This window comes from Pelodiscus sinensis, chromosome 4 (genome assembly GCF_049634645.1).
Source record: "Pelodiscus sinensis isolate JC-2024 chromosome 4, ASM4963464v1, whole genome shotgun sequence".
NCBI lineage: Eukaryota > Metazoa > Chordata > Testudines > Trionychidae > Pelodiscus > Pelodiscus sinensis.
This window is the reverse complement of record NC_134714.1, coordinates 131,133,997-131,158,385: the sequence shown is the minus strand read 5'-3', so window position 1 is coordinate 131,158,385 and position 24,389 is coordinate 131,133,997. Positions and strand designations below refer to the sequence as shown.

The 24,389-nt window shown below is 54.4% G+C and overlaps 1 protein-coding gene across 2 annotated transcripts in view; it reads left to right on the top strand.

Annotated features, from left to right (window-relative positions):
- The window catches only part of LOC102457786 (integrin alpha-D-like), a 69,251-nt gene that overhangs the window by 26,236 nt on the left and 18,626 nt on the right, over positions 1-24,389 (top strand). Inside the window, exons 14-31 of one of the 2 annotated variants that reach the window (XM_075928879.1) lie at positions 398-538; positions 832-1,038; positions 1,191-1,321; positions 1,547-1,704; positions 1,972-2,126; positions 3,914-4,045; positions 5,132-5,205; positions 5,421-5,562; positions 6,307-6,420; positions 6,952-7,031; positions 7,199-7,282; positions 8,794-8,872; positions 9,130-9,237; positions 9,399-9,482; positions 9,654-9,767; positions 9,979-10,071; positions 11,378-11,488; positions 11,664-14,689. In XM_075928879.1, coding sequence (XP_075784994.1) covers positions 398-538; positions 832-1,038; positions 1,191-1,321; positions 1,547-1,704; positions 1,972-2,126; positions 3,914-4,045; positions 5,132-5,205; positions 5,421-5,562; positions 6,307-6,420; positions 6,952-7,031; positions 7,199-7,282; positions 8,794-8,872; positions 9,130-9,237; positions 9,399-9,482; positions 9,654-9,767; positions 9,979-10,071; positions 11,378-11,488; positions 11,664-11,774 — 2,118 coding nt within the window. In that variant the 3' untranslated portion in view covers positions 11,775-14,689. Of the gene's footprint in view, positions 1-397; positions 539-831; positions 1,039-1,190; positions 1,322-1,546; positions 1,705-1,971; positions 2,127-3,913; positions 4,046-5,131; positions 5,206-5,420; positions 5,563-6,306; positions 6,421-6,951; positions 7,032-7,198; positions 7,283-8,793; positions 8,873-9,129; positions 9,238-9,398; positions 9,483-9,653; positions 9,768-9,978; positions 10,072-11,377; positions 11,489-11,663; positions 14,690-24,389 lie in introns of those variants that run through there. The other variant, XM_075928880.1, reaches the window with a different exon arrangement.

The window sequence follows — 24,389 nt, the reverse complement described above, 5'->3', positions numbered from 1 at the left end:
GGAGGGTGAGGCCAGAGGTGTAGCCAGGGTGTTATGCGCCCGGGAGCAAAGGAAAAATGTGCACATCTCCCTGTCGCCACCACAACTCTGAACCTGGTGCATGGCTGAGCCCGACCCTGGCGGTGGGAGAGAGGGCCGGGGGGGTTGTACTGCCTCTTTCCCTGCCCAGTTGGTGGAGATGGAGGAGAGTTGGGCCAGGGGCAGAGAGGCAGGGAGAAGGCTCCAGCCGGAGGCAGTGGATCCCCACCCCACCCCTCTCTCACTATTCCACTGGGTAAGGCTAATGAGGGAATAGATATTGGGACTGAATCCTTATCCCTGTAGGGCCAGACGGGTCCCAGAGACAGAAGAAGGAGGAGGGGACTAAATTGAGGGGGTGATTTTTCTGCCTCTCCAGATCGGCTCATATTTCGGGGGCACGCTGTGCGCTGTGGACCTGAACAGAGATGGGAACACAGACCTGGTTCTGATCGGAGCCCCCATGTACCACACACCTCTGAATGGAGGACAGGTCCATGTCTGTCTGATTAACTGGCCGGTAAGAAAGAGGACGGTGCAATGGGGAAGATGGAATCCTGGGTTTCTAGTTTGACTGGAGGGCCGTGGGGCCGTGGGGCTGTGATAATGAGCATGGCAGTAGCAGGAGTGGAGCTCCATGGAGCTGGATAAAAGCTCAGTAGGGGGCACTCATCCCTCCAGTCAGTGCTGGCTGCAGTGCTCCAGAGCAGCCCTAGGGGGCGCTGTGCTGCAGGGAGCAGGGAAGGATCTCTGTAGGGGGCGCTCAGTCCCTGCTGATCCTTTCTCCATGTGTCTCTTTGGATGGGCCTGCAGGGGGTGATGCTGATCTGCACCAAGACCCTGCAGGGGAAGATGGGGCAGGCGCTGGGGCGCTTCGGGGCCAGCATGTCTGAAATCGGGGACATCAGCGGGGACGGACAGACGGACGTGGCCATCGGGGCCCCCATGGAGGACGACAACCACGGGGCCTTGTACATCTTCCATGGGGAAAAGGGAGGCCTCAGTTCTCAGTACACACAGGTGAGCCTAGCTCCTGTGGGGAGGTGCAGCCCCCTAGTGTCTATGAGCCCATAGCCCCCCCCTCCACATCTCTCACCCTCTGCTGCCCTCAATGCCCATTGCACAAAGCAGCCGCCCCTTCCCCTCCCCTGACTGCTCTCTCTGCCCCACAGCGCATCGAGGGGGCGCAGTTCCCCAGCAGGCTGCCCTACTTTGGCCAGGCCATCAGTGGCGGGACAGACCTGACGGGGGATGGGCTGCCGGACATCGCGGTGGGAGCACAAGGCCAGGTCCTGCTGCTGAGGTGAGTCCCTGTGTCCTGGCCCTGCCCCGCCAGGCAATCTCAGACAGAGCCTGGACATGGGTGCTGGGGTGAGGGGGCCGGATAACAGCGCTGCTGCTCCCTTCTCTGCCTCTCAGCGTCTCCTCTAGCAGAGCTTGGGACTGGGAGCACGTCAAGGCTGAGTGGGAGGAATCTGTCTCCATAGCAGGGAGTGGCGGGATGACGGTTCTGTTCTCCACCCGGCAGGTCCCGGCCAGTGCTCAGAGTCGGGGTGTCCATCAGCTTCCGGCCCCCCACAATCCCCGCCTCAGCCTTCGACTGCCAGGAGCAGGAGCAGCTCAACAAGGAGGCCAGCAAGGCAGAGATCTGCTTCACCGTCACAAAGAGCACCAAGGACAGCCTAGGTCAGACCAAACCCACCCCCCACCCCCGATCTTCCCCCTGAACCTGCTAGTCCCCTGCCTTGGCGCTGTCTTGGAACCAGCGCCTCCTAGGGGAGAAAGGCTGTGGTCCCATTCCCCACCCCTCAAAGCCAGCCAGTTCCCTTGCCTGTGTCTCATTCCCCACCCCCTTGAGCTAGGCAGGGCCCCATAGAGGGGAAAAGCCCACCTTCTGTATCCCATTCATGACTCCGCTCAGTCTCACTGTCCCATGTTTCCCCTCCCCTGTAGGCAACAGGATCTCCAGCACCATCCGGTACAGCCTGACCCTGGACCCCTGGAGGAGGAAGATCCGAGCTGCCTTTGACTCCACCGGCCCCGTCCTGAGCAAGGAGCTGAAGTTCGGTATCGAGAAGAAATGTGAGACGTACCTGATAAGATTGCCTGTGAGTGTGTGTGTGTGTTGGGGGGAGGGAGGGCGGAAGGGGTCCTGGCTCCTTCACCTCCTGCTGTGTCTGCCACTGCAACTCTGCCCCTTGCTCCAAATCACTCATAGAACAAACCTCTCCCAGATCCCACCTTTCCTCATGGGTCCCTACGTGTCTCTCTGTCTCCCTCAAATGGGAAATTGCTGAGCTATTGTCTGTGGTTTGTAACCTATCCTTTAAATCGGCTTCAGTACCTAATGACTGGAAGGTAGCCAATGTGACACCAATATTTAAAAAGGGCTCTAGAGGCGATCCTGGCAATTACAGACCGGTAAGTCTAACTTCAGTACCGGGCAAATTAGTCGAAACAATAGTAAAGAATAAAATTGTGAAGCATGTAGAAGAACATAATTTGTTGGACAAAAGTCAACATGGTTTCTGTAAAGGGAAATCCTGTCTTACTAATCTATTAGAGTTCTTTGAAGGGGTTAACAAACATGCGGACAAGGGGGATCCAGTAGATATAGTATACTTGGATTTTCAGAAAGCCTTTGACAAGGTCCCTCACCAAAGACTCTTATGTAAATTACATGGCCATGGGATAAGAGGGAAGGTCCTTTCTTGGACTGAGAACTGGTTAAAAGACAGGAAACAAAGGGTAGGAATAAATGGTAAATTTTCAGAATGGAGAGGGGTAAATAGTGGTGTCCCCCAAGGGTCAGTTCTGGGACCAATCCTTTTCAACTTATTCATAAATTATCTGGAGAAAGAGGTAAGCAGTGAGGTGGTAAAGTTTGCGGATGATACCAAACTGTTTAGGATAGTCAAGACAGAAGCAGACTGTGAGGGACTCCAAAAAGATTTCATCAAACTGAGTGATTGGGCAACAAAATGGCAAATGAAATTTAATGTGGATAAGTGTAAAGTAATGCACATCGGGAAAAATAACCCCAACTATACGTACAGTATGATGGGGGCTAATTTGGCTACGATAAATCAGGAAAGAGATCTTGGAGTTATCGTGGACAGTTCTCTGAAACCTTCCACACAGTGTGCAGCGGCGGTCAAAAAGGCGGATGGGATGCTAGAAATTATTAAGAAAGGGATAGAAAATAAGACCCAGAATATCTTACTGCCCCTGTATAAAACTATGGTACGCCCACATCTTGAATACTGTGTACAGATGTGGTCTCCCCACCTCAAAAAAGATATTTTGGCCTTGGAGAGGGTTCAGAAAAGGGCAACTAAAATGATTAGGGATTTGAAACGGGTCCCATATGAAGAGAGGTTAAAGCGACTGGGACTTTTCAGTTTAGAAAAGAGGAGACTGAGGGGGGATATGATAGAGGTCTATAAAATCATGAGTGGTGTGGAGAGGGCGGATAAAGAAAAGTTATTTATTAGTTCCCATAATAGAAGAACTAGAGGACACCAGATGAAATTAATGGGTAGCAGGTTTAAAACTAATAAAAGAAAGTTCTTCACACAGCGTGTAGTCAACCTGTGGAACTCCTTGCCAGAGGAGGCGCTGAAAGCTAGGACTATAACAGAGTTTAAAGAGAAGGTAGATAATTTCATGGAGGTTAGGTCCATAAAAAGCTATTAGCCAGGGGATAGAAATGGTGTCCCTGGCCTCTGTTTGTCAGAGGCTGGAGAGGGAGGGCAGGAGACAAATCGCTTGATCATTGTCTTCAATCCACCCTCTCTGGGGCATCTGGTGCTGGCCACTGTCAGCAGACAGGCTACTGGGCTAGATGGACCTTTGGTCTGACCCACTACGGCCGTTCTTATGTTATGTTCCCCAGTTCTGCCCTGAGGACACTCTGACCCCCATCATCCTGCGCCTCAACTACACCCTCACAGGGGAGCCCATCGATACCACTGACGGCCTCAGACCCATCCTGAGCGAGGACTCTGCACTCGTGTCTGCAGGCTCGGTAAGGCTGCCAGGGCCTGGCAATGGTGTCTGTGACTCTGCAGAGGTTTTAATGGGTATGAGTTTGCTTTCAGGGCCTGTGCAGTCAGTATCAATGCTTGGTGTTAGTGGGTGAGGTTGTGGTGTTGGTAAGTATCGGAGGTTTTACAGGTGGTGTGTTGGTGAGGTTGACTCAGACTGTGATGATCTTGGTGAGGTTGTTGTCTGAGGTTGGAGTGGACTATGTTGGTAACATTGGTTTAGATTAAACTGCCGTGGTCTTGGGTGAGGTTATAATGGTTTTGTTGTTGTTGACATTGCTGGTTCAGACGATGTTGATCTTGGTGATGGTGTGAGGCAAGGTTGTAGTGGCTGTGTTGTTGGTGCTGGTACAGAATGTATTTGTCGTGGTTGTGAGATCATAAAGGTGTTGATGACAGTGTTGTTTGAGGGTGTTAGAGTTGTTTTTGTAAGTTACACTGTTGTTAAGACTGTACTGGTACATGCTTGGATTTAGATGATGTTGGCGAAAGTGTTGTCTTAGGTAGAGTGGGTGAGTTGTGACAGTGTTGTTTTAGACTGTATTCATACTAATTGTGGTTGTGATTGGGACTACTGAGTTGTTGCTGTCAACGTTGGTTGTGATGGCAATGTCTGTGTTCTTGGTAACGGTGTTGTTGGTAATGGTGTTGTTTCAGATTGTTTTTTCAGTGGTGGCTGGTGAGATTGGTCACAGTGCTGGCTCAGCTGGTAGTGGTTATGATGCTGGTAAACAGTGTTGGTTTACTCCCTTGGTTGTTGTGGTAATGGCAGACGTTGCAGTATTGGTTACAGTGCTGGCAGAGTATTGTTGCAGTTGCTGGTGATGTTGTCCAATCGGTATTGGTGCAGGTGGCAGTTCTAGCTGAGAATGCAGATACTGGTGACAGTGTTGGGGGAGGTTATTAAAGTGGGTGTGTTCATGGGGACCGTGTTAGTTCAGACTGTATTGGTAGTGGTGGTGACAATTCATATTGTAATATGTGCAAAAATGTTGACAGAGTTTTGCTGCAATTCCCTCATAGTCTCTGCTTCCGGCTTTCTTTCCCCCTCCTGGATGTCTCCCTAGCTCCCTTTTGAGAAGGACTGTGGTGCTGACAAAGTCTGCACTGATGAACTACACATTTCATTCAATTTCTCAGGGTAAGTCACCCCCTCTGCCTTCCACCCCACTCCATGGTGGGGCCCATCTACTTCCCCAGGCCTCGGACCGTGTCACATTTGCATGTGGCTTCTAGGTGGCCTCTGTTCTGTGAAACTCACAGCACTGGGTCCCCAGCTGGGCACTGTTATAGGAAGCTCACAGTGCTGTCAGAGCACTGCCCTAAGGAAACTGAGCCCTTTGCTCTCCCCCTTAGCATGAGCACCTTGGTGGTGGGCGTCACCCCTGAACTCAACATCACCGTCTCCATCCAGAACCGCGGGGAGAATTCCTACAGCACCACAGTGCGGTTCTCCTACCCATCCGCCCTGTCCTACCGCCGGGTCCTGCTGCTCCAGGTACTACCTCCCATTCAAGTATGGCAGTCATAGGGGGAAGGGCAGGATACAAGATGGATGTGAAAGATCAGCTGGTGGGGAGCAGGCGGGGGCTCAGCAGGGGGCGCTATGCTGCAGGGAACATGTGGGGGGGCTCAGCAGGGGGCGCTGTGCTGCAGGGATCAGGAGGGGGCCCAGCAGGGGGCGCTGTGCTGTGGGAGCAGGCAGGGGACTCAGCAGGGGGCGCTGTGCTGCAGGGAGCAGGCAGGGGACTCAGCAGGGGGCGCTGTGCTGCAGGGAGTAGGCAGGGGACTCAGCAGGGGGCGCTGTGCTGCAGGGAGCAGGCAGGGGACTCAGCAGGGGGCGCTGTGCTGCAGGGAGCAGGCAGGGGGCTCAGCAGTGGGCGCTGTGCTGCAGGGAGCAGGCAGGGGACTCAGCAGGGGGCGCTGTGCTGCAGGGAGTAGGCAGGGGACTCAGCAGGGGGCGCTGTGCTGCAGGGAGCAGGCAGGGGACTCAGCAGGGGGCGCTGTGCTGCAGGGAGCAGGCAGGGGGCTCAGCAGTGGGCGCTGTGCTGCAGGGAGCAGGCAGGGGACTCAGCAGGGGGCGCTGTGCTGCAGGGAGCAGGCAGGGGGCTCAGCAGTGGGCGCTGTGCTGCAGGGAGCAGGCAGGGGGCCCAGCAGGGGGCGCTGTGCTGCAGGGAGCAGGCAGGGGCCCAGCAGGGGGCGCTCTGGGCCCCGTCTCTCACTGGCTGGTCCCTGTGCTCAGTCTAACAGGAGGACCATGGCCATTAAGTGCAGCTCGGCCGTGAGCTCGGAGGAGCAGACTCAGAGGAACAGCACCTGCCACATCAACCCCCCCATCTTCTGGAGCGGAGCCGAGGTAGGGACGGGCCCTGGCCTGGGACCCCCAGTGTGATCCCAGCTGAGATCAGAGCGGGGCAGGTCACTGGTGCAGCCCAGCCCGTGGCGAGGGATGTGCTGGGGCCAGCGCCAGGGGAGCCCGGCGAGTCAGTGCGAACAGAGAGCTGAGCTCACTCCGGGTCAGGCCGTGCCAGGACTGGGAACCAGGGGCCAGACTGGGGGTCTGGGAATGAGGCCCCATTGGAGGAGATGGTAATGAGGGCAGGGGCTGTTCCCTCCCCTGTTGGGGTCTTTAAGAGGACGGTTCATGGGGCGTTGCCGTGGCACGAAGCCGGCTGGGGTCTCGGGATCCCAGACCTGGTTCAGGCTGTTTGATGCTGGGCAGGGCCAGGGCCATGGTAGCAGCTTTGCCTCTCTGGGCCCATTTATCCATCTCAGTTCATACCACAGCCCCTCCCCCAAACCTCTGTGCCAGCCCCTCCCCCGCAGTCTCTGGCAGTTCCCCAGGCCCCGAGCCCAGCGACTCTCTCACCCCCTGTGTGTTTCCCAGGCCGTCTTCATCGCCACCTTCGACGTCTCCTCTGAGGCCGACCTGGGGGACAGGCTGCAGATCACGGCCAGCGCCAGCAGGTGAGGGGCTGTGCAGGGCCAGGGGGTGGTGTAGGAGCAATGTGGGGGGAGGATAGTGGGGGTGCAGCGCATGGAGTAGGGCAGGGCAGAGGCCTGTGGTGCACTTTCCCTGTACTTTATCTGGCTGCATCTTCTCACGTCTCTCCTTTGCCTTCCCCTCCCCACAGTGACAACGGCGGCCCCGTCGCCAAGCGCATGGTTCACCGGGCGGAGCTGCCGGTCAAGTACGGCATCTTCATCATCCTCACCAGGTAGGTCAGTGCAGAGACATTGGGGCTACATCCACACTGTGGCCTTCTTCCGCAAAAGCTTATGGAAATGAAGCATGGAGTGGAATATCGCCGTGCTTCCTTTGCATAATTAATTACCAGCTGTTTGTGCACAAGAGGCTTTTGTGCAAAAAGGAGCTGGGTAGATGGCTCCTTTTTGTGCAAGAATCCCCTCTTGTGCAAGAGCTGCTCTTCCTCATTTGGTCAGGAAGAACGGCTCTTGTGCAAGAGGAGGTTTTGCGCAAAAAGGAGCCATGGACACAGCTCCTTTTTGCTCAAAAGCCTCTTGCGCAATACCCGCTGCTAATTAATTATGCAAATGAAGCATGGCCATATCCCACGCCACGCTTCATTTGCATATGCCTTTGCAGAAGAAGGCTACAGTGTGGACGGAGCCTGGGAGATCCCCCAGTTCTGGGCCCCCTTCATGTTCCCTACAACACAGCACCCCCTGCTGGGCCCCATGATCCCTGAAGCAAAGCACCCACCAGTGCTGCGCTTGGTCATAGGTCTCAGCTTATGCCAAGTGTCCAACTGAGTCCTTTCCTGCAACACAGCACCCCCTGCTCGACATAACACCCACTGTCACTCCCCACCTCTCCCCATCTCACTCCCTGAAACAAAAAACAGGACTATGTAACACTTTAAAGACTAACAAGATGGTTTATTAGGTGATGAGCTTTCGTGGGCCAGACCCACTTCCTCAGATCAAATAGTGGAAGAAAATTGTCACAACCATATATACCAAAGGATACAATTTAAAAAAATGAACACATATGAAAAGGACAAATCAAATTTCAGAACAGAAGAGGAATGTGGAGGGGAGGTAAATGTCTGTGAGCTAATGATATGAGAGGTAATTATTGGGGAAGCTATCTTTGTAATTGGTAAGGTAATTAGAGTCTTTATTCAGACTTGAGTGTAAAGTGTCGAATTTAAGCATGAATGACAGTTCAGAGGATTCTCTTTGAAGTGAAGTCTTAAAAGGCCTTTGAAGCAGGATGCAGGTAATCAAGTCGTTGAGACAATGTCCTTTCTGGTTGAAATGGCAAGAAGCTGTTTTTTCTTTGTGATCCTGTCTAATATCTGTTTTGTGGGCATTGATCCTTTGGCGAAGTGTCTGGGACGTTTGTCCAATGAACATAGCAGACGGACACTTTCGGCACATGATAGCATAAATTATATTTCTGGATGCGCAGGAATATGTGTTCTTGATCTTATAACTCACTTGGTTAGGTCCAATAATGGTGTCAGCAGAGTGAATATGTGGACAAAGCTGGCAACGGGGTTTGTTGCAAGGGAAGGTTCCAGGGTTGGTATTAGTGTGGTATGTCCTGTGGTTGTTGGTAAGAATCATCTTGAGGTTAGGTGGTTGTCTATAGGAGACTATGGGATTATACCATTACTGGACCTAACCAAGTCCAGATATTCCTGCGCATCCAGACTACATTTCTATCACCATCTCACTCCCGTCTCTCTCGTTCCTCTCCCAGCCTTGAGGAGTCAACCAAGTACGTCAACTTCTCCACCAAGGCGGTAGAGATCAGCGCACCAGTGACACATCGGTACGAGGTGAGGCCGGTCACACAGTGTGTGAGGTGGAGCGGGGGGAGGGGGGGGGGCTCAGAGGAAGAGGCAGGAATACAACTGCCTGATCTGGATCTAGTGGGTTAGAGCACAGGGAGGCGGGGTGGGCAGGGAGCCAGGACTCCTGGGTTCTCACCTCAGCTCTGGAGGGGAGCGGGGTCTGAGGGGTAGAGCCAGAGTCTGGGGGTCAGAGCTGCCGGGTTCTCTCCCTGCAGTTCCTATGGGGAGTCTGTTTCTTCCAGGTGAAGAACCTGCGGCAGCGAAGCGTCCCCCTGTCGGTCACGTTCCAGTTCCCCGTGGAGCTGAACGGGGTCCGTGTGTGGGACGCCTCTGAGGTCGTCCCCTCCAAGGTACCTGCCTCTCCCTGGGCTTGTGTGTGTGAGATGGGCCCTGTGACACCGGCTGTCACCCACAGCGCCCCCTGCTGGAACAGGCCCCACAGTGCCCCCTCCTGGGCTCAAAAGCCCCATTTCTGAACCCCCATTAACTCTATGTCTCTCTCCTGGCTTAGCCCCAGCTGGCTCAGTGCACCAGTGAGGTGGGAACACCTGGATCAAAGGACTTTGTGAAGCTGATGAGCGAGCGCCCCCTGCTGGTGAGTACAGGCCAGTGTGGTACCAGCAGCCCCTTTCCCTCTGCATGAACACAGACAGCGAGTGAGGGGTTGTGCTGGGGGAAGGCCTCCTGCTACAGACAGACCCAGACTCCCATGGCCATGCCCAGTCCCTGCACATCCCTGCCTCACCCGGCGATATCCTTCCACCAGAACTGCTCCGTGGCCGCCTGTAAGAAGATCCGATGCACAATCGCCTCCCTGGCAATGCAGCAGCCGCTGGAGTTCATGATCAAAGGGAACGTCGGCTTCCAGTGGGTCTCCCAGGTACGAGAGCTGCCTCTGCCTCCTGGCTGGGCGAGGGACCCCCTCCCCTGTGAACACCCCAATGCCCTTCCCAGAGGTGGCTGCATCTCAGTGCTGGGCCAGCGATTGCTTCTGTACAACCAGCCTGTCAATTGCTCTGGGACCCCTGGGGTGACGCTCTGGGTGGTTTGGTGTCATTTCCGGTCAGGGACAGGGAGTTTCTCTGTTCCAGACTCTGCAGCAGAAAGTGACCCTGGTGAGCGAGGCCCGGATTGAATACGAGGAGAAGAAATACACCCAGAAGGAGGGATTTGTCCAGCGCCAGGTACCAGAGTGACCGTGCCGGAACAGAGAGAGCATGGTCTAGTGGTTAGAGCTGGGAGTCAGGTCTCCTGTCCCTTGTCTTTGAGAAATTCTATTTCCCACATACAGAATGGGAGGCAACTGTCTAGTAAGGAGTCCTGCAGAAAGGGATCTAGGGGTCATAGTGGACCACAAGATAAACATGAGTCAACAGTGTGAGACTGTAGTAAAAAAAGCAAACATGATTCTGGGAGGCATTAAAGGAGTGTTATGAGCAAGACACGAGATGTCATTCTACCGCTCTAGTCTGAGTTGATTAGGCCTCAATTGGAGGATTGTGTCGAGTTCTGGACACCACATTTTGAGAAAGATGTGGCAAAATTGGAGAAGGTTCAAAGAAGAGCAACAAATTGATTAAAGGTCTAGAAAACATGAACTAGGAGGGAAGGCTGAGGGAATTGGGCTTGTTTAGTTTGGAAAAGAGAAGACTGAGGCGACATGAGAGCGGTTTTCAAGTATCTAAAAGGGTGTTACAAGGAGGAGGGAGACAAATTCTTCATCTTGGCCTCTGAGGATAGAACAAGGAGCAATGGGCTTCAACTGCAGCAAGGGAGGTTTAGCTGGACTTGAGAAAAAACGTCCTATCTGTCTGGGGGTATGTCTACACTACCCCGCTAGTTCGAACTAGCGGGGTAATGTATGCATACCGCACTTGCTAATGAAGCCCGGGATTTGAATTTCCCGGGCTTCATTAGCATAAGCGGGGAGCCGCCATTTTTAAATCCCCGCTGCTTCGAACCCCGTGCAGAGCGGCTACACGGGGCTCGAACTAGGTAGTTCGGACTAGGTTCCTAGTCCGAACTACCGTTACTCCTCGTGAAACGAGGTGTACCGGTAGTTCGGACTAGGCACCCTAGTCCGAACTACCTAGTTCGAGCCCCGTGTAGCCGCGCTGCACGGGGTTCGAAGCAGCGGGGATTTAAAAATGGCGGCTCCCCGCTTATGCTAATGAAGCCTGGGAAATTCAAATCCCGGGCTTCATTAGCAAGTGCGGTATGCATACATTACCCCGCTAGTTCGAACTAGCGGGGTAGTGTAGACATACCCAGGGTGATTAAGCACTGGAATAAATTGCCCAGGGAGGTTGTGGAATCTCCATCACGGGTTATTTAAGAGCAGGATGGACAGATATCTATCAGGGATGATCTAGGTGGTGTCCTTCCCGTTCTAGAGTTCGGTGATTCTAAAGTGGAGTCTGGGGGTTGAAATCAGAAGTGGGGGATGGTGGCAGGACTCCTGAGTCCCCATCTCAAGGCTCCTCTCCCCAGGTGCACACGGTGGTGGAGAACTCCGAGGTCTATAACTACCTGCCCATCATCGTGGGCAGCAGCGTGGGAGGCCTGGTCCTGCTGGCACTTATCACCGCAGTCCTCTACAAGGTGAGGGGGGCAGGGCTCAAACCCCTCCCCCACAGCCCATCACCCCATTGGTGGGGACTGTGGCTCTCCTGCCTGGTGGGGGATGAGGATAGTCTTTCCTTTGGGGACTGCCACCAGGCCTGAGTCCTGTTTCTCTCCACCAACATCTCCCCATCTCCCCTCTGTCTCCTTCCAGCTCGGCTTCTTCAAGCGCCAATACAAGGACAAGATGGGGGGCGATGAAACGGGCCCTGCCCAGAGCGAGGCTGCCAGCGCCCCCCCTCCGCCTGACGCCCCCAAACAATAGCCCCGCCCACATCCCCTCCCCCCGCAGAGCTCCAGAGCCAGACCCCAAAGTGACAAGCTGGACTTGGAACCCTGCAGAGCGTCCATGGGGGCTGGGAGCCAGGACTCCTGGGTCCTACCTCTAACTCTGGGAGGGCTGTGGCATCTGGTGGGTTAGGGTGGGGGGTGGAAGCCAGGCCTCTTCCAGCTTTGGGAAGGAAGTGTGGTCCGGTGGTTAGAGCAGGGGAGGGACGTTGGGAGCCAGGACTCCCCGGTGTTGGGAGAAGGGGGTCTAGTGCCTTTGCGTGAGAGGTGCTAAATTGCTCTGCGCCTCAGTTTCCCCACTTGTGTGTTTATTTTGTGAGCTGAGTGGGGCACAGGGGGCCTCTCAGAGCATGGATGGAGCTCCCAGAGCCTCATTCTCTGCTGTGCTCTGTGTGGTGCCAGGGTTCCCGCCTCCGTCGGACCCTTGGGTGGCCACTGGGGAACATCTAATAAAGCCAAGCTCGCACCGTGATCTGTCTCCGGTCCCCCAGGACGTGGGGTGCATGTGTCGGAGGGAAAGGGGCCATGCTGTCAGCTCCAGGACTGGTTCTGGGCCACGCGAGGGAACAATATCACCTGTACGACTGATCGCCGCAGGGTACTCGGCTCGTCGCTCGCTGGCGCCGCCTACTGGCTGCTCTGAGGGTTCCCACTGCGCGGCCAACGCCCCAGCGTAGCAGTCGCTTCCTGTCACCGCCTGGCTCTCTCCCCACGCTCGCTCCCGGTCGGCTTCCTCTTCCTGACTCACCCCTCAGGCCTGCTCACCAAGCAGCTTCCCCAAGATGCTTTCCAAGCCCTCTGGACAGACAGCATGGCCCTTAGGATGCTGTTCCGCACATTGTTTGCCCTTGTTGGTGAGAACGTTCCCCTCATTTCCCGTCCGAACTGCTCTAACTTTGACTTCTCGCCCCTTGGCCTTCCTCTGCTTTCTCGTCTCCGTCTCCTTTCTGTGTGGCTTATGAGAAGCAATCCCATTCCAGGTACAACACGCCTTTCTGGCACATCCAAACCCTACCCTTGCTTTAAGGCCGTGGTCACCAACCAGTAGATCGCGATCTACCGGTAGATCTCGGAGGCTCTAAGAGTAGCTCTTGAGCCCTCTCTGAACTGCGCGCCTGCGCAGTACATTTACATTAGATTTCCTCATTTGAGGAGCAGCTACTCACCAAGCAACAGCACAGGTGAGTAGCTGTGAGGAATGGGGGGAATTTTTTTTTTAAAGTAGCAGTATAAGGATTGGGGATAGCAAGTGATGGAGAGGAGGAGAATAGAGAGGGCGGGGCTTCAAGGAAGGGGCAGGGCGGTAGATCTTGGCTTGGTCTGTCATTTAAAAAGTGATCTTGGGTGTAAAAAGGTTGGAGACCACTGCTTTAAGGGATGCTAAGAGGAAGCTGCCTACCCAGTTTGATGGTCCTCACTCTTACAATTTAGGAGGAGCTCTTGAGGAAACAGACAAACTCTCTAAAATGTATAGTAGACCAGGGCTACTCAACTTTGGAAGCCCCGGGGGCCACAATGATACAGCACATGCCATGGGCCCCAACTTAAGTGTGGTTGCATATACATGCAAATATATATGTAAATATATGCAAATAGCTTATTTCACACTGAGGGGCATGAATGCAAAGATTAAGGCAAGACTACACAACACGCAGGCCCCATTTAAGTCAGTTCTGCTGATATTAATAAAATGCAACATTGACCCAATTTCCACCCTCATGACAGCACTTCTAGGGTATGAGTAGACTGCATCCCTCTGCCGCGCTTAATTTGCATAAAATGGCTGGTTTTGCAGGAGGCATAAGGGAGCTGTCGAAAAAGGCTTTCTTTCTCAACAGATCCCCCTCTAGACGGCCTCTTTTGCCTACAAAGTGCAGAGTCAGCAAAAATGGCAGCCATTTTTATGCAAATTAGGCACGGGCTATTTAAATCCCCGCTTCATTTGCAATGTCGACCTGTCTAATCTGCATTCCCTGCCGACAGAGGGATGCAGTCTAGACATACCCTAAATGTGCAATGACAGACCAGGAATTTAATTATTGAAACGCACACTAACAGAAGACCATAGTATTGACACTTTTTTGTTTTGGCTCCCAGCCACGGGCCACGAGTTGAACCCAGTGTAAACCATGGACCACAAATGGGTTGTGGGCCGTGTGCAGCCCGCAGGCTGCATGTTGAGTAGCGCTGAACAATCTTATCCCGTGGGTCCACTCCCGCCTTGCTAGGACTCCTGCTTCTGATGTACTCAAAACCAGCCTTCACATTTTGAGCGATGGTTGGAGAAAGGGCTGGAGCTCAGGGACAAGGGATAGTCGACCTCTGAGAGCCATGAGCAGAGAGCAGATTAATGGCATGCTTGGATGGCCCCACGGGCCACAAACAAGCTGGCCATGGGCCACATGTTAAGTAGCCCTGTAGGAGAGAATGGTTTGTCAAGGTAGAGCTATGCAAGATTCAGACTGCACTATATAAACAGGTTCAAAAGAAAGCTCTTGAGAAACCTCTTCAGGGCACAGCCCCGCAGGGCCGGCCTTACCCTGAGGCAGCCGCCTCAGGTGCCAGACTGTGGGTGGGGGGCGCCACTAAGACCCAGAGTGTAGAAAACTGTGTCTGCTGCTGGTGCAGCAAGGAGGCATGGGGGCATCATTTGAGCTCCCCACCTCAGGTGTCAAAATGTTGTGGGCCGGCCCTGCAGCCCCGAGATCCCACCAGCCAGACCTCAACCCTGTGCCGATGACAGCATGCAGAAACTGGATTCCCCCAGATGGCCCTGAACCTGATTGGCCAGCAGGGAAACGATCATGTGCCTTATTGGGAAGTCATGAGCATTGTATGCGTAACGGGTGTATTCCGGTTTGGGTGACTGTTAATAAACAGAGGTTGAGGATATTACTGTGTAAGGCTTTTTTGCTGGCCCTGCAAACCCATGGAAAGTTATGTCCCGAGCTGGGGGAACAGGGTAAGGGTGGGTGCCCCAAAAGAGAGCAAGTAACAGAATTTTGTGCAAGTAGCAATTCCCTTTCAGGCATCTCTTCTCCCGACAAAACAACCCGTTTTTTCAATCTTTCCTCGCAGGTCCTGTTTTCTAGACTTTAATTATTGTTGTTGCTCTTCTCTGGACTTTCTTCAGCATGTCCACACCTTTCCTGAAATGTGGGGCCCAGAACTGGACACAGGACTCCAGCTGAGCCTAATGAGTGCAGAGTAGAGAGGAAGAATGAGTCCTCTTGTCTTACAACACTCAGCTCATACATCAAGGAATGACGTTCACTTGTTTTGCAATAGTGTTACATGGTGCACTTATGTAGCTTGTGGTCTGCTATGACCCCCCCTCCCCTCCAGATCCCTTTCTGCTGCACTTCTTCCTAGGCAGCTGTTTGTTCCTTCTTCTGGAGAACTTTGCATTTGACTCACTACTTTTCATGCTTTTTGTTTTTGACCATTTCTCCTATTTGTCCAGATCATTTTGAATTTTAATCCTGTACTCCCAAGCCCTTGCAACCCCTTCCAGCTTGGTATCATCCACAAACCATATAAACTTACTCTCTATGCCTTTTTCTACATCGGGACAGGTAGCACCCCACTTGATATGTCCTTCTAGCTCGACTGAGAGCTACTGATATTTACACTCTGGGAATGGTTTTCCAGTCTATTACGTACCCACCTTATACTAGCTCAAGCCAGGTTGTATTTCCTTACTTTGTTTATAAGACAGTCATGCAAGACTGTATCAAATTCCTTTCTTAGTCGAGATATACCACACCTACAGCTTCCTCCCAGGAGCAAGGTTTGTTACCCTATCAAAGAAAGTTTGCACTAATTTGTTTTTGATAAATTCATACTGGCTGTTACTTATTAGGTGTCTGCAACTTAACTGCATCATTATTTGCTCCATATTCTTTTTTTAGTACATTTTTAAAACTGGGAATTCCATCAAGTGTTTTAACCAAAAAGGACTATAACAAATTAGTACGGAAGTTAAGTTAACTGGTCTGTAATTCTCCAAGTTGCCCTTATTTCCTTTCTCTATAGGTTGGCTCTATATTTGCCCTTTTTCGTAGAGAAAACACAAATAGCAGAGAGGTAATTAGAATTTAAAACATTGTTTTAGTAACACATTTTGTTAAAATAAAGACACGTAAGTTGGGTATAAAGTTGGAATCATAGAATCCTAGGAAGAGACCTCAGGAGTCATGGGGTCCAAAAACCTGCCCAAAGCAGGACTGACCCTGACTAAATCATCTCAGTGGGGGCTTTCTTAGGCTGGGCCATAAAAACCTCTAAGGAAGGAGATTCTACCACCTCCCCAATGAACCCATTCCTCTGCTTCCCCACCCTCCTAGGGAAATAGCTCAGCATACGCAGTTTTTAAAATCAGGGCTGACTAAAATAGGCTCTTTAAATAAAGGATCTTCTATGCTCTGACAGCCATTTTTCATAGGCGTGTCCCATTTTCCCCTCTTTGTCAGGCCTGTCATAAGAGCCACCATGTCGCTAAACTCCTTTATAAACCAGCTTTTTTCATGGCCTCTAGTCCTAAGGAATCCAGCAAACACCTCACTGCTCACCCTGTGTCCTATGTGCGAGCGCCCTGCACACCCCATCTTGCGTTGGGAGACCCCGCCAGTGAGAACAGGATCCCTCAGCCTTTACAGCACCAGGCCACGTGGACCCAGAGACCTTTCCAGCAGCTACTCCGAAGAGTCGAGTCGTCTTTATGGGCAGTGGCAGATGTTTGAAATCTGGGAGGCACCTTGTTAATAAACGGCATGAAGGTTGGGCCGGAATTCCTTCATCGGAAGGGTAACATCTTAAAAACCCGCAGTCTGAATTCTGCCATAAAAACAGATCCCTCCCCCTGCCATCATCAGCATCAAAGGCTACATTTACACTACAAGGGTCTTTCGAAATAAGTTATTTTGGAATAATAACTCCCAAAATCACGATTTCAAAGTAGTGTGTCCACAGGAAGCCTCGAAATGGGTCTGAGCCAGGCTCCCCTAATGTAGGCGCGCTACCTTGATGTAGAGCCTCAGGCAGCACTGGGGAGTCGTTATTTTGAATGGCTCTGGGGAGGGGCTATTGTGAATTAGCAGCCCTGGAGCGCCCACACTCCCGTTGTTTTGATAGAGCGGTTTTGAGAGCGGCATTATTCCGCGTGGAAGGTGGGTTTACTATTCCGGAATAAGCCGCCCATTAGTTTGAAATAATTTCCAAATCAGACGCTGGCTGTGTGGCTGCCTGCCGTGTTATATCGAAATCGTGCTGCTGTGTAGACACGCCCGAGGGAATCTGCCAGTGAGTTAAATCCAGCCTGCTAATGAATTTTGCAGAGGCTGGATGGGCCAGTGGCTCAGGAGCCAGCTTCAGACATAGAAGCCAGGACGTCAGCTCCCTGCTGTGCCAAGTGACTTCCATGCCTCAGTTTCTCTTTCTGTACAATGGGGATATTTGCCTTCCCCTTCCAGGACAGTCTGATGCTAACTCTGCCAGACACTGTGAGGTGCTCAGACACCAGGATCACAGTGACTATGCATGCAGCGCTTCGGCCCGTCTCTGTTCCCGTCATTCACTGCTGCTTCTCTGCTAACTCACGTCTGTGCTTGCTCTTGTGACCCTCTGACCATTCCCTCGCTCTCTCTGCAGAGCTCTTTGCTCATCCCCCTCTGTGCCTTTGTCTGAGCTGAGCACATGCTGGAGGGTTTGCTTTTATCACCCCAAACCGCTTTGGCCCGACAGCACCATGAGGAGGGAAGTGCCCAGACCACAAATGTAATGGTGCAAACAAGGGCTTAGAACTGGCCTCCTGAGTTCACCGGCTCTGCCTTCCTTGAGGGCGGAGGAAAGGGAAGTTTAAATATAGAAAATGAGTTTAATAAAAAATGAGCCAAAGCAGGTGAGGTCTAGAGAGCAGTGGAGAGAGAAATCAAGTATGCTACAAAAGGAATACCATATATAGACTGCTTCTGGTATGTATAGTGTCCACGCCTGCCATGCCTCACCCCAGAACTAGCTGCATCGCACTACCACGCATGGGACTCTGCGATAAATAACCCCTCAACTCCACTCACGACAGGACCAAGCACCATCTAGATCAGTGTTTCTTAAACTTTTTAAGACTGAGGAACACCATACAATATTTTTTTTTATGAGGAACACCAAGTTTGGGGCAAAAAGAGCCAGGGGAAAGTTATTGAGCAAAAAAAAGGTTGCCTACCCCTTCAAGGGTGGCCATTTTGAATTCTGCTGTTCTCCGCGGCACCGTGGAAGACAGTTTAAGAAACGCTGTTCTACTGCTCTAGATCACGCCAGACAGATACTTGTCTAACCTGCTCTTAAATATCTCCTGTGGTGTAGATTCCACAACCTCCCCAGGCAACTTATTCCAGTGTTTAACCACCCTGACAGGCAGGAAGTTTTTCCTAATGTCCAACCTAAACCTCCCTTGCTGCAGTTTAAGCCCATTGCTTCTTATCCTATCATAAAGGCCAAGGAGAACAATTCCCTGCTCCCCGCCCCCCCCCCCCCCCCGTGACACCCTTACATACCTGAGAGCTGCTATCATGTCCCGTCTCAGTCTTCTCTTTTCCTGACTAAACAAGCCCAGTTCTTTCAGCCCTCCTTCATTGCTCATGTCTTCTAGACCTTTCGTCATTCTTGTTGCTCTTTTCTGGATCTTCTCCAGTTTCTCCCCATCTTTCTTGAAGTGTGGTGCCCGGAACTGGCCACAGGACTCCAGCCAGGCAGGGCACACCAGGCGAGGGATCTCTGTGGTCAGGTGGGAACGGCTGCATCTCAGTTCTGGGTGATACAGCTCCTACCCCAGATGTGACTGGGGATCCCTATACAAACAGTCCTCATAACACACACCTCCTCCCACCGGGTTGACATTTTAAGGCAAAAGCTCTAGTGCAGACCTGGCCAGAGAGCTGTAGAACTGGAGAGGGAAAAGCAGAGCTCAGAAATCAGTCAGTCAATCTCATTTATAATTTCCCCTGTTATACTCTGGAGCCCAGCCCAGGTTTCATGCACCCACCCCCCCATTCTCACCCGGAACTAGCCCAGCCTGGCAAAGTGGGAAGTGGTGAAACCACAGAGAGAGCCTAGTACCCTTTCCAAAAACTCAGTGGGGCCGTCTTTCATATCCGCATGCCTGTCGACCGGCCCAAAACCAAGCGCAACCCAGGCTGTGCATTTGTACAGGGATCCCTCACCCAGCACTGAAATGCAGCTGCCTCTGGGGTGGGACACGGGGGCAGATTATACAGTGCAGAGGTACAACTGGCTCAATACAACAAGCCTTTGTTAATAAGCCTAGCTATCCTCTGGCTCCAAAGGGTAAAAAGGTTGAATCCCAAAAGTTGTGTGTGTGTGTGTGTGTGTGTTTTCTGGACCCTTATGTGGGGGAAGGGGGGGGGATTGTAAATGGGAAGGTCTGAGTGCAGATTACTGTGGTTGTGCATTTGGTTCTTTCTAAGCTGGTTAATACAGCTTTGTGTGTGGCTGTTTCCCTGTGGGCGGGTGTGAGGTTGGGTTTTTTTAATCTCAGATGTGTATCAGGTTGTGTGTGTGGTAGCCACCTAGGGGCTGTGTTGACATCTAAGCGTGTAGCTGTCTTCCTGTGTGGTAAAGCTGCGTGGGCCATTCTCACTGGCCTTGACACACACAGTTTTCCCCCCTTCTCAGTGGACCTGTGACAGTGGGACCAGCTCGGATGCCTTATGCAGATGCTCTGACCTGGGTTTAGCTGCGGCTTAATGGCCTAGTGAGGAGAGTCCCTACGCTCAGTGTGGGGAGCCAGGGCCCAGCTGGATCGGGGCGAGGGGCGGTGGGCGGAAAAGCTTTGCCTACGTGGGGACCCGAAGGCCCTTCCAGGAGCAGCTCAGCGTAGCTACATTCCTGACCCCAACTAGCTTCCTGCTGCAGCCCAGTGGAGCTTGGGGCCTGTGTCTCTGGGTGCACCTGTGACTCGGTGCAGCTCTGCAGGTGCCCGGGTGTCAGTGCCGCTGGGGTGTGTCTGTCTGTCTCTTCCGGGAGCGTTTTCTCATTGGCTGGAGTCCTGTTCCCTCCCAAGGGTTCGGCCTCCCACTCTCAGTTCCCCTGCTTGGCACTCAGCTGTGGGCTCGGCAGAGCTCTGACACCCAGAAGTCAACCCCCCTCCCGCTGGGAATGGACCCCTGGCTTCAGCTCCTCTGCCTGTGCACGGGTGAGATGCCCACCGGTGGGTCGGGGCGAGGGGGGGCCCACAGCGGTGGGGAATGGGAGCAGCTGGGCTCTCAGGACTCCTGTCCCCAATTTGGGAAGGGGAGGAGATGAGGGGTGCAGAACCCGGGGGGGGGGGGGGGAGAGTCAGTCCCACAGCCAGGAGGGGCAGGCCCCTCAGCCCCCACTGGCCTCCGCTCCCCGGGGAAAGCTGTAATCTGTGACTGCTTCCCCCCTGCAGCGCTGGCCCCCAGCCGTGGATTCAGCGTGGACGTGGACGGACCCATCACCTTCCAGGGGGCAGCCGCGGGGTTCGGGCAGAGCGTGGTGCAGTTCGGCGGGGCCAGTGCTGGGGGGTAAGGGCAGAACTTGGGCTCGGAGGGCCCCAGTTACAGGCTCCCACCCAGCGCCCCTCCCCATAAAGTCTTCCTCTCCCCCCCCCCAACCTGCCTAAGGCTCTGAGAGGGAATTGGGGTGGGGGAGGGGTGTGGGCTCTGGGAGGCAGTTTGGATGCAGGGAGGATGAGGGGTGGGGATCGCGGGTCGGGTGCAGGCTTTGGGAGGGAGTTTGGAGCAGGAGGGGGGAAGCAGTTTGCAGACAGGAGGGAGGAAGGGAAGAGGGGGCAGGCTCTGGAGAGAGTGGGGCGTCTAAGGAAATGTGGGGGAGGAGGAGGGATGACACACTTACCTGGGGCACCCCCCTCTGGCAGTGGCTCCTGCAGCACCGGGGGTCTTTGGAGGCTGCTGCCCCCACGCTCCCTCCCCCCTCACTCATCTCCTGACCATGCCTACTGCCCCTGGGTGACTTAAAATGCCCGGGGGCCCTGCCCCCACCAGCAGCTCCCCCCCAACCACCGCAGGGACACTCATGCCGGCAGCCACGGGGAGTCAGCAGGAGGAAGCTGCTCTAGCCCCACTGCGCTGAGGATGGTGGCGGGGCGGGGTGTGGAGGGAGGGATCCATGGGGAGTGGGGGCAGAGAATGGCTGAGTGGGGATGGCAGGGGACTCAGGGGAGGCACAGGAGAGGGATGCACAAGGTGGCCAGTTTGGCTGCAGCCTGGCTCTGGGCCAGGAATATTCCTGGTATCAGGGCACCCTGGGCCCATTGATCTCACGGCCCCTGCTCGGGCAGAGGTGCAGGAAGTAGGAACATGGGGGTGATGCTGCAGCACCTCCTGATTTTGTGCCTGGTGTATGTGCCTGGTGTATCCCACCACCAGCCCATGGCCAGGGACCCCCCTGCTGCCTGGGCTCCCAGCCCCAGGATCTGTGCTCAGACCCAGGGACCCAACTACTGGTCCCCCTGCTGCTGCCAGCCCCTTGCCTGGGGCTCTGTGCCTGGCCCTGGCCCAGATCTCCCCATCTGTCCCCAGCTGGGGGCAGGGAGGGGCATGGACAGGTGTAAGGGGGGCACAGCTCAGCACCCCCATCCTAGACATTGTTGCAGCACCATGGCCCCTGAGGTACCTGCCTGGCTGGGCTGCACCACCCCCGCTCTCTCCCTGCAGGCTGATTGTCGGGGCCCCGCTGCAGACGGGAAACGTGAATGAAACCGGCAAAGTCTACACGTGTGACGTGGGCACCAGACGCTGCCAGGAGATCCCCATCCAGAGTAGGGCCCTGCGCTGTGGGGTGCGGTGGGGCAGCACGGGCAGGCTGGGAGCTGGGGCACCCGGGATCCATCCCAGGCCCTGGGAGGGGAGGAAGCTCTGGCAGGGTGAGCGGGGAGGCTGGGAAGCAGGATTTCTGGGTTCTAGTACCATGGAACTGCAGGGCAAGGGGGGAGCGGGGATTTGAAACAATTTGCCTTCACTGCCCCCCCGGTGGGGCGATAGCTGGTGGGATGGGTGGGGTGAAATGACTCAGACGTGCAGGGCTAACCACGTCCAACCGCAAGGTTTCTTACCCTGGTGCTGGCGCATTTCCCCTCGCAGGGCCCCTGGACGCGGTGAACATGTCCCTCGGACTGTCCCTGGCTGCCCATGGCTCCCAGCTCCTGGTGGGTACTCCAGAGGGGGGCAGCGGCTCGGGCTGTGGGTGGTTTTCCTCCCCCCAGCAGTGGGTGTGGGCTGAAATGTCAGCGCAGGGACATCGTAGAGAAGGGACCAACCTGACGACCTCCCGGTGGTGCAGAACAACTGTGCAACCTCCCAGAGCGATGATATTACGGGGGTGTGAGCCAGGAAATTCATTGTCAGATGACACAGGCAGGCCCCTATTGTCAGAGCGAATGATCTGACCACAACTACAGACTCTGTCCGCTCTTGTCAATCTCACCGGAACACGACTTTGTTACCGTGGCGAGGGGTGAATAACAGTGCGTGTGTAGGCAGGTGCTAGCCGCTAGAATGACTGTGCCAGGACGCTGTGCAGAAGGTGGTAACTAGATAACATCACTGTGATGACGGGAATGGGTTTGTCTGGGGGGAGGGGGGAAAGCAGATAATTAGGTGACATGAGACGTGATGTTGTGAGGGATGGGGGTAAATTGGTGATGTTGCCATGGGCACAGTGACTGTGTGATGACATTGTGACAGATGGGGGTATCTGAGTAATGTCACAGTAACTGGGCACATCCATAGCAGGGAGCATGGTAGCCAGGTGATGACCCCTGTCCGCTCTCTGGGAGACGGGTGCTGAGTCCCAGGTTCTGTTCTCTCCAGGGGCAGAGGCAGGGTCGGTTCCTGTGTACCCATGAGGGAACAGACTCCCCACCCCCACAGTGCTCTCCTAGGGGCGCCCAGTGACCTCATCCCTCTCTCGTGCCCCAGGCCTGCGGCCCCACGGTGCACCGGGCCTGCGGGGAGAACATGCACCTCAATGGCTACTGCTTCCTCCTGGACCAGAACCTCCGGCAGCTCCGGCGCATCCCGGACACACAGCCAGGTGAGGGGTGTGTGTGTGTGTGTGGGGGGGGGGGGAACTGGGCCTGACGGGCCCTTCAATCTGTTCTAGCTCTTTCCACTGAGTCCGACCATCCCAGCGCCTCTGTGAGGGTGGGGGAGGAGTTGCTCAGCATAGGCCCAGCTTTTCCCACTCAGTGCTCCAGTTTGGGAGCACCCACCGGGATCCCGGATCACAGGTGTGGCCGGACAATGGACGTCTGGACACTAGAGATCCAACCGGCTCTTCTTCCCCGTCCCCTCAGAGTGCCCCAAACGGGCCATGGACATTGCGCTCCTCATCGACGGCTCGGGCAGCATCAAACCCGTGGACTTTAGAAAGATGAAGACGTTTCTCTCTGAGATCATGAAGCGTTTCCGTGGCACCGACACGCAGGTAACAAGCAGAGGCAGAACCCTGCCTATTTACCTGCCCCTATCAGGCAGGGCTGGCCCCAGGGCAGCACTAGGGGGTGCTGTGCTGCAGGGAGCTGCAATGGATTTTGCATCCAAAACCAGGAACCCCCGAACGCCTGCCTCAGCCCTTAACTGAGTCTGATTCCTGCTTCTCTGACCCTTCGCCCCTCGGGCTGTTTCTCTCTCTCCCCGCCCCCCTTTGCAGTTCGCGCTCATGCAGTATTCTGATACATTTAAAGAGCACTTTGACTTCACGGAGTACAGCAGAAATCATGACCCGGACGATCTTATCCGGAGAGTTGAGCAGCTTCGCAGATGGACACACACGGCCACCGCCATCCAGAAAGTGGTGTAGGTATCGCCCCCCCTCCCTGTGCGAACTCCATAGGGAAAGGGCTGCCATGACTTGCAAGCTAAGATATAGAGACTCAGGACTCCTGGGTTCTTTCCCCAGCTGTGGGAGGGACTGGGGACTAGTGGTTAGAGCTGGATGGGCTGGGTGGGCATCAGGATGGGTGGGCTCTGTCCCTGACTCAGGAAGGGGTGTGGGCACTAGTAGGTTAGGGCAGAGCTGGGAGCAAGGACTTCAGGGTTCTATGGCCAGCACTGAGCCTCTGTTGCTGTGTTACTTTAAGCCAGCTCCACTTCGTGCCTCAGTTTCCCCATTGGTAAAATGGAGACAAGGACACCGAGGACTTTGTATATGGCAATGCCAAAACAGGGGGTGGGACCTAGGTGCTATTATGTATCAAGTAGAACATTTACCTGTCATTGCCTTGGTCCTTCAGGGCAGGGAGCTGGTGCTGTAGGGGTGTGTGTGTGTGCAGGAGTCAGAGCAGGGCCTTGGGGGTGTGGGGAGCTCCGGGCAGGAGGCCAAGGTCATGGAAGGGTCTGTGAGTGAGGGCTGGAGGTTGAGGAGGGGCTCACGGTAGGAGGTGGGGTTGGCCGCTGACTTCTGCCTGGTGGCATCCCATGGCAGCAGGGACTGCGCACCCCACCCTCCAGGTTGTCCCCAGAGTCCAGTGGGGGAATCTCTCCCTCCCCCTGGTTCCTCCGGGGTGGGGGTGGGGGGCAGCAGAGGCTGTCTC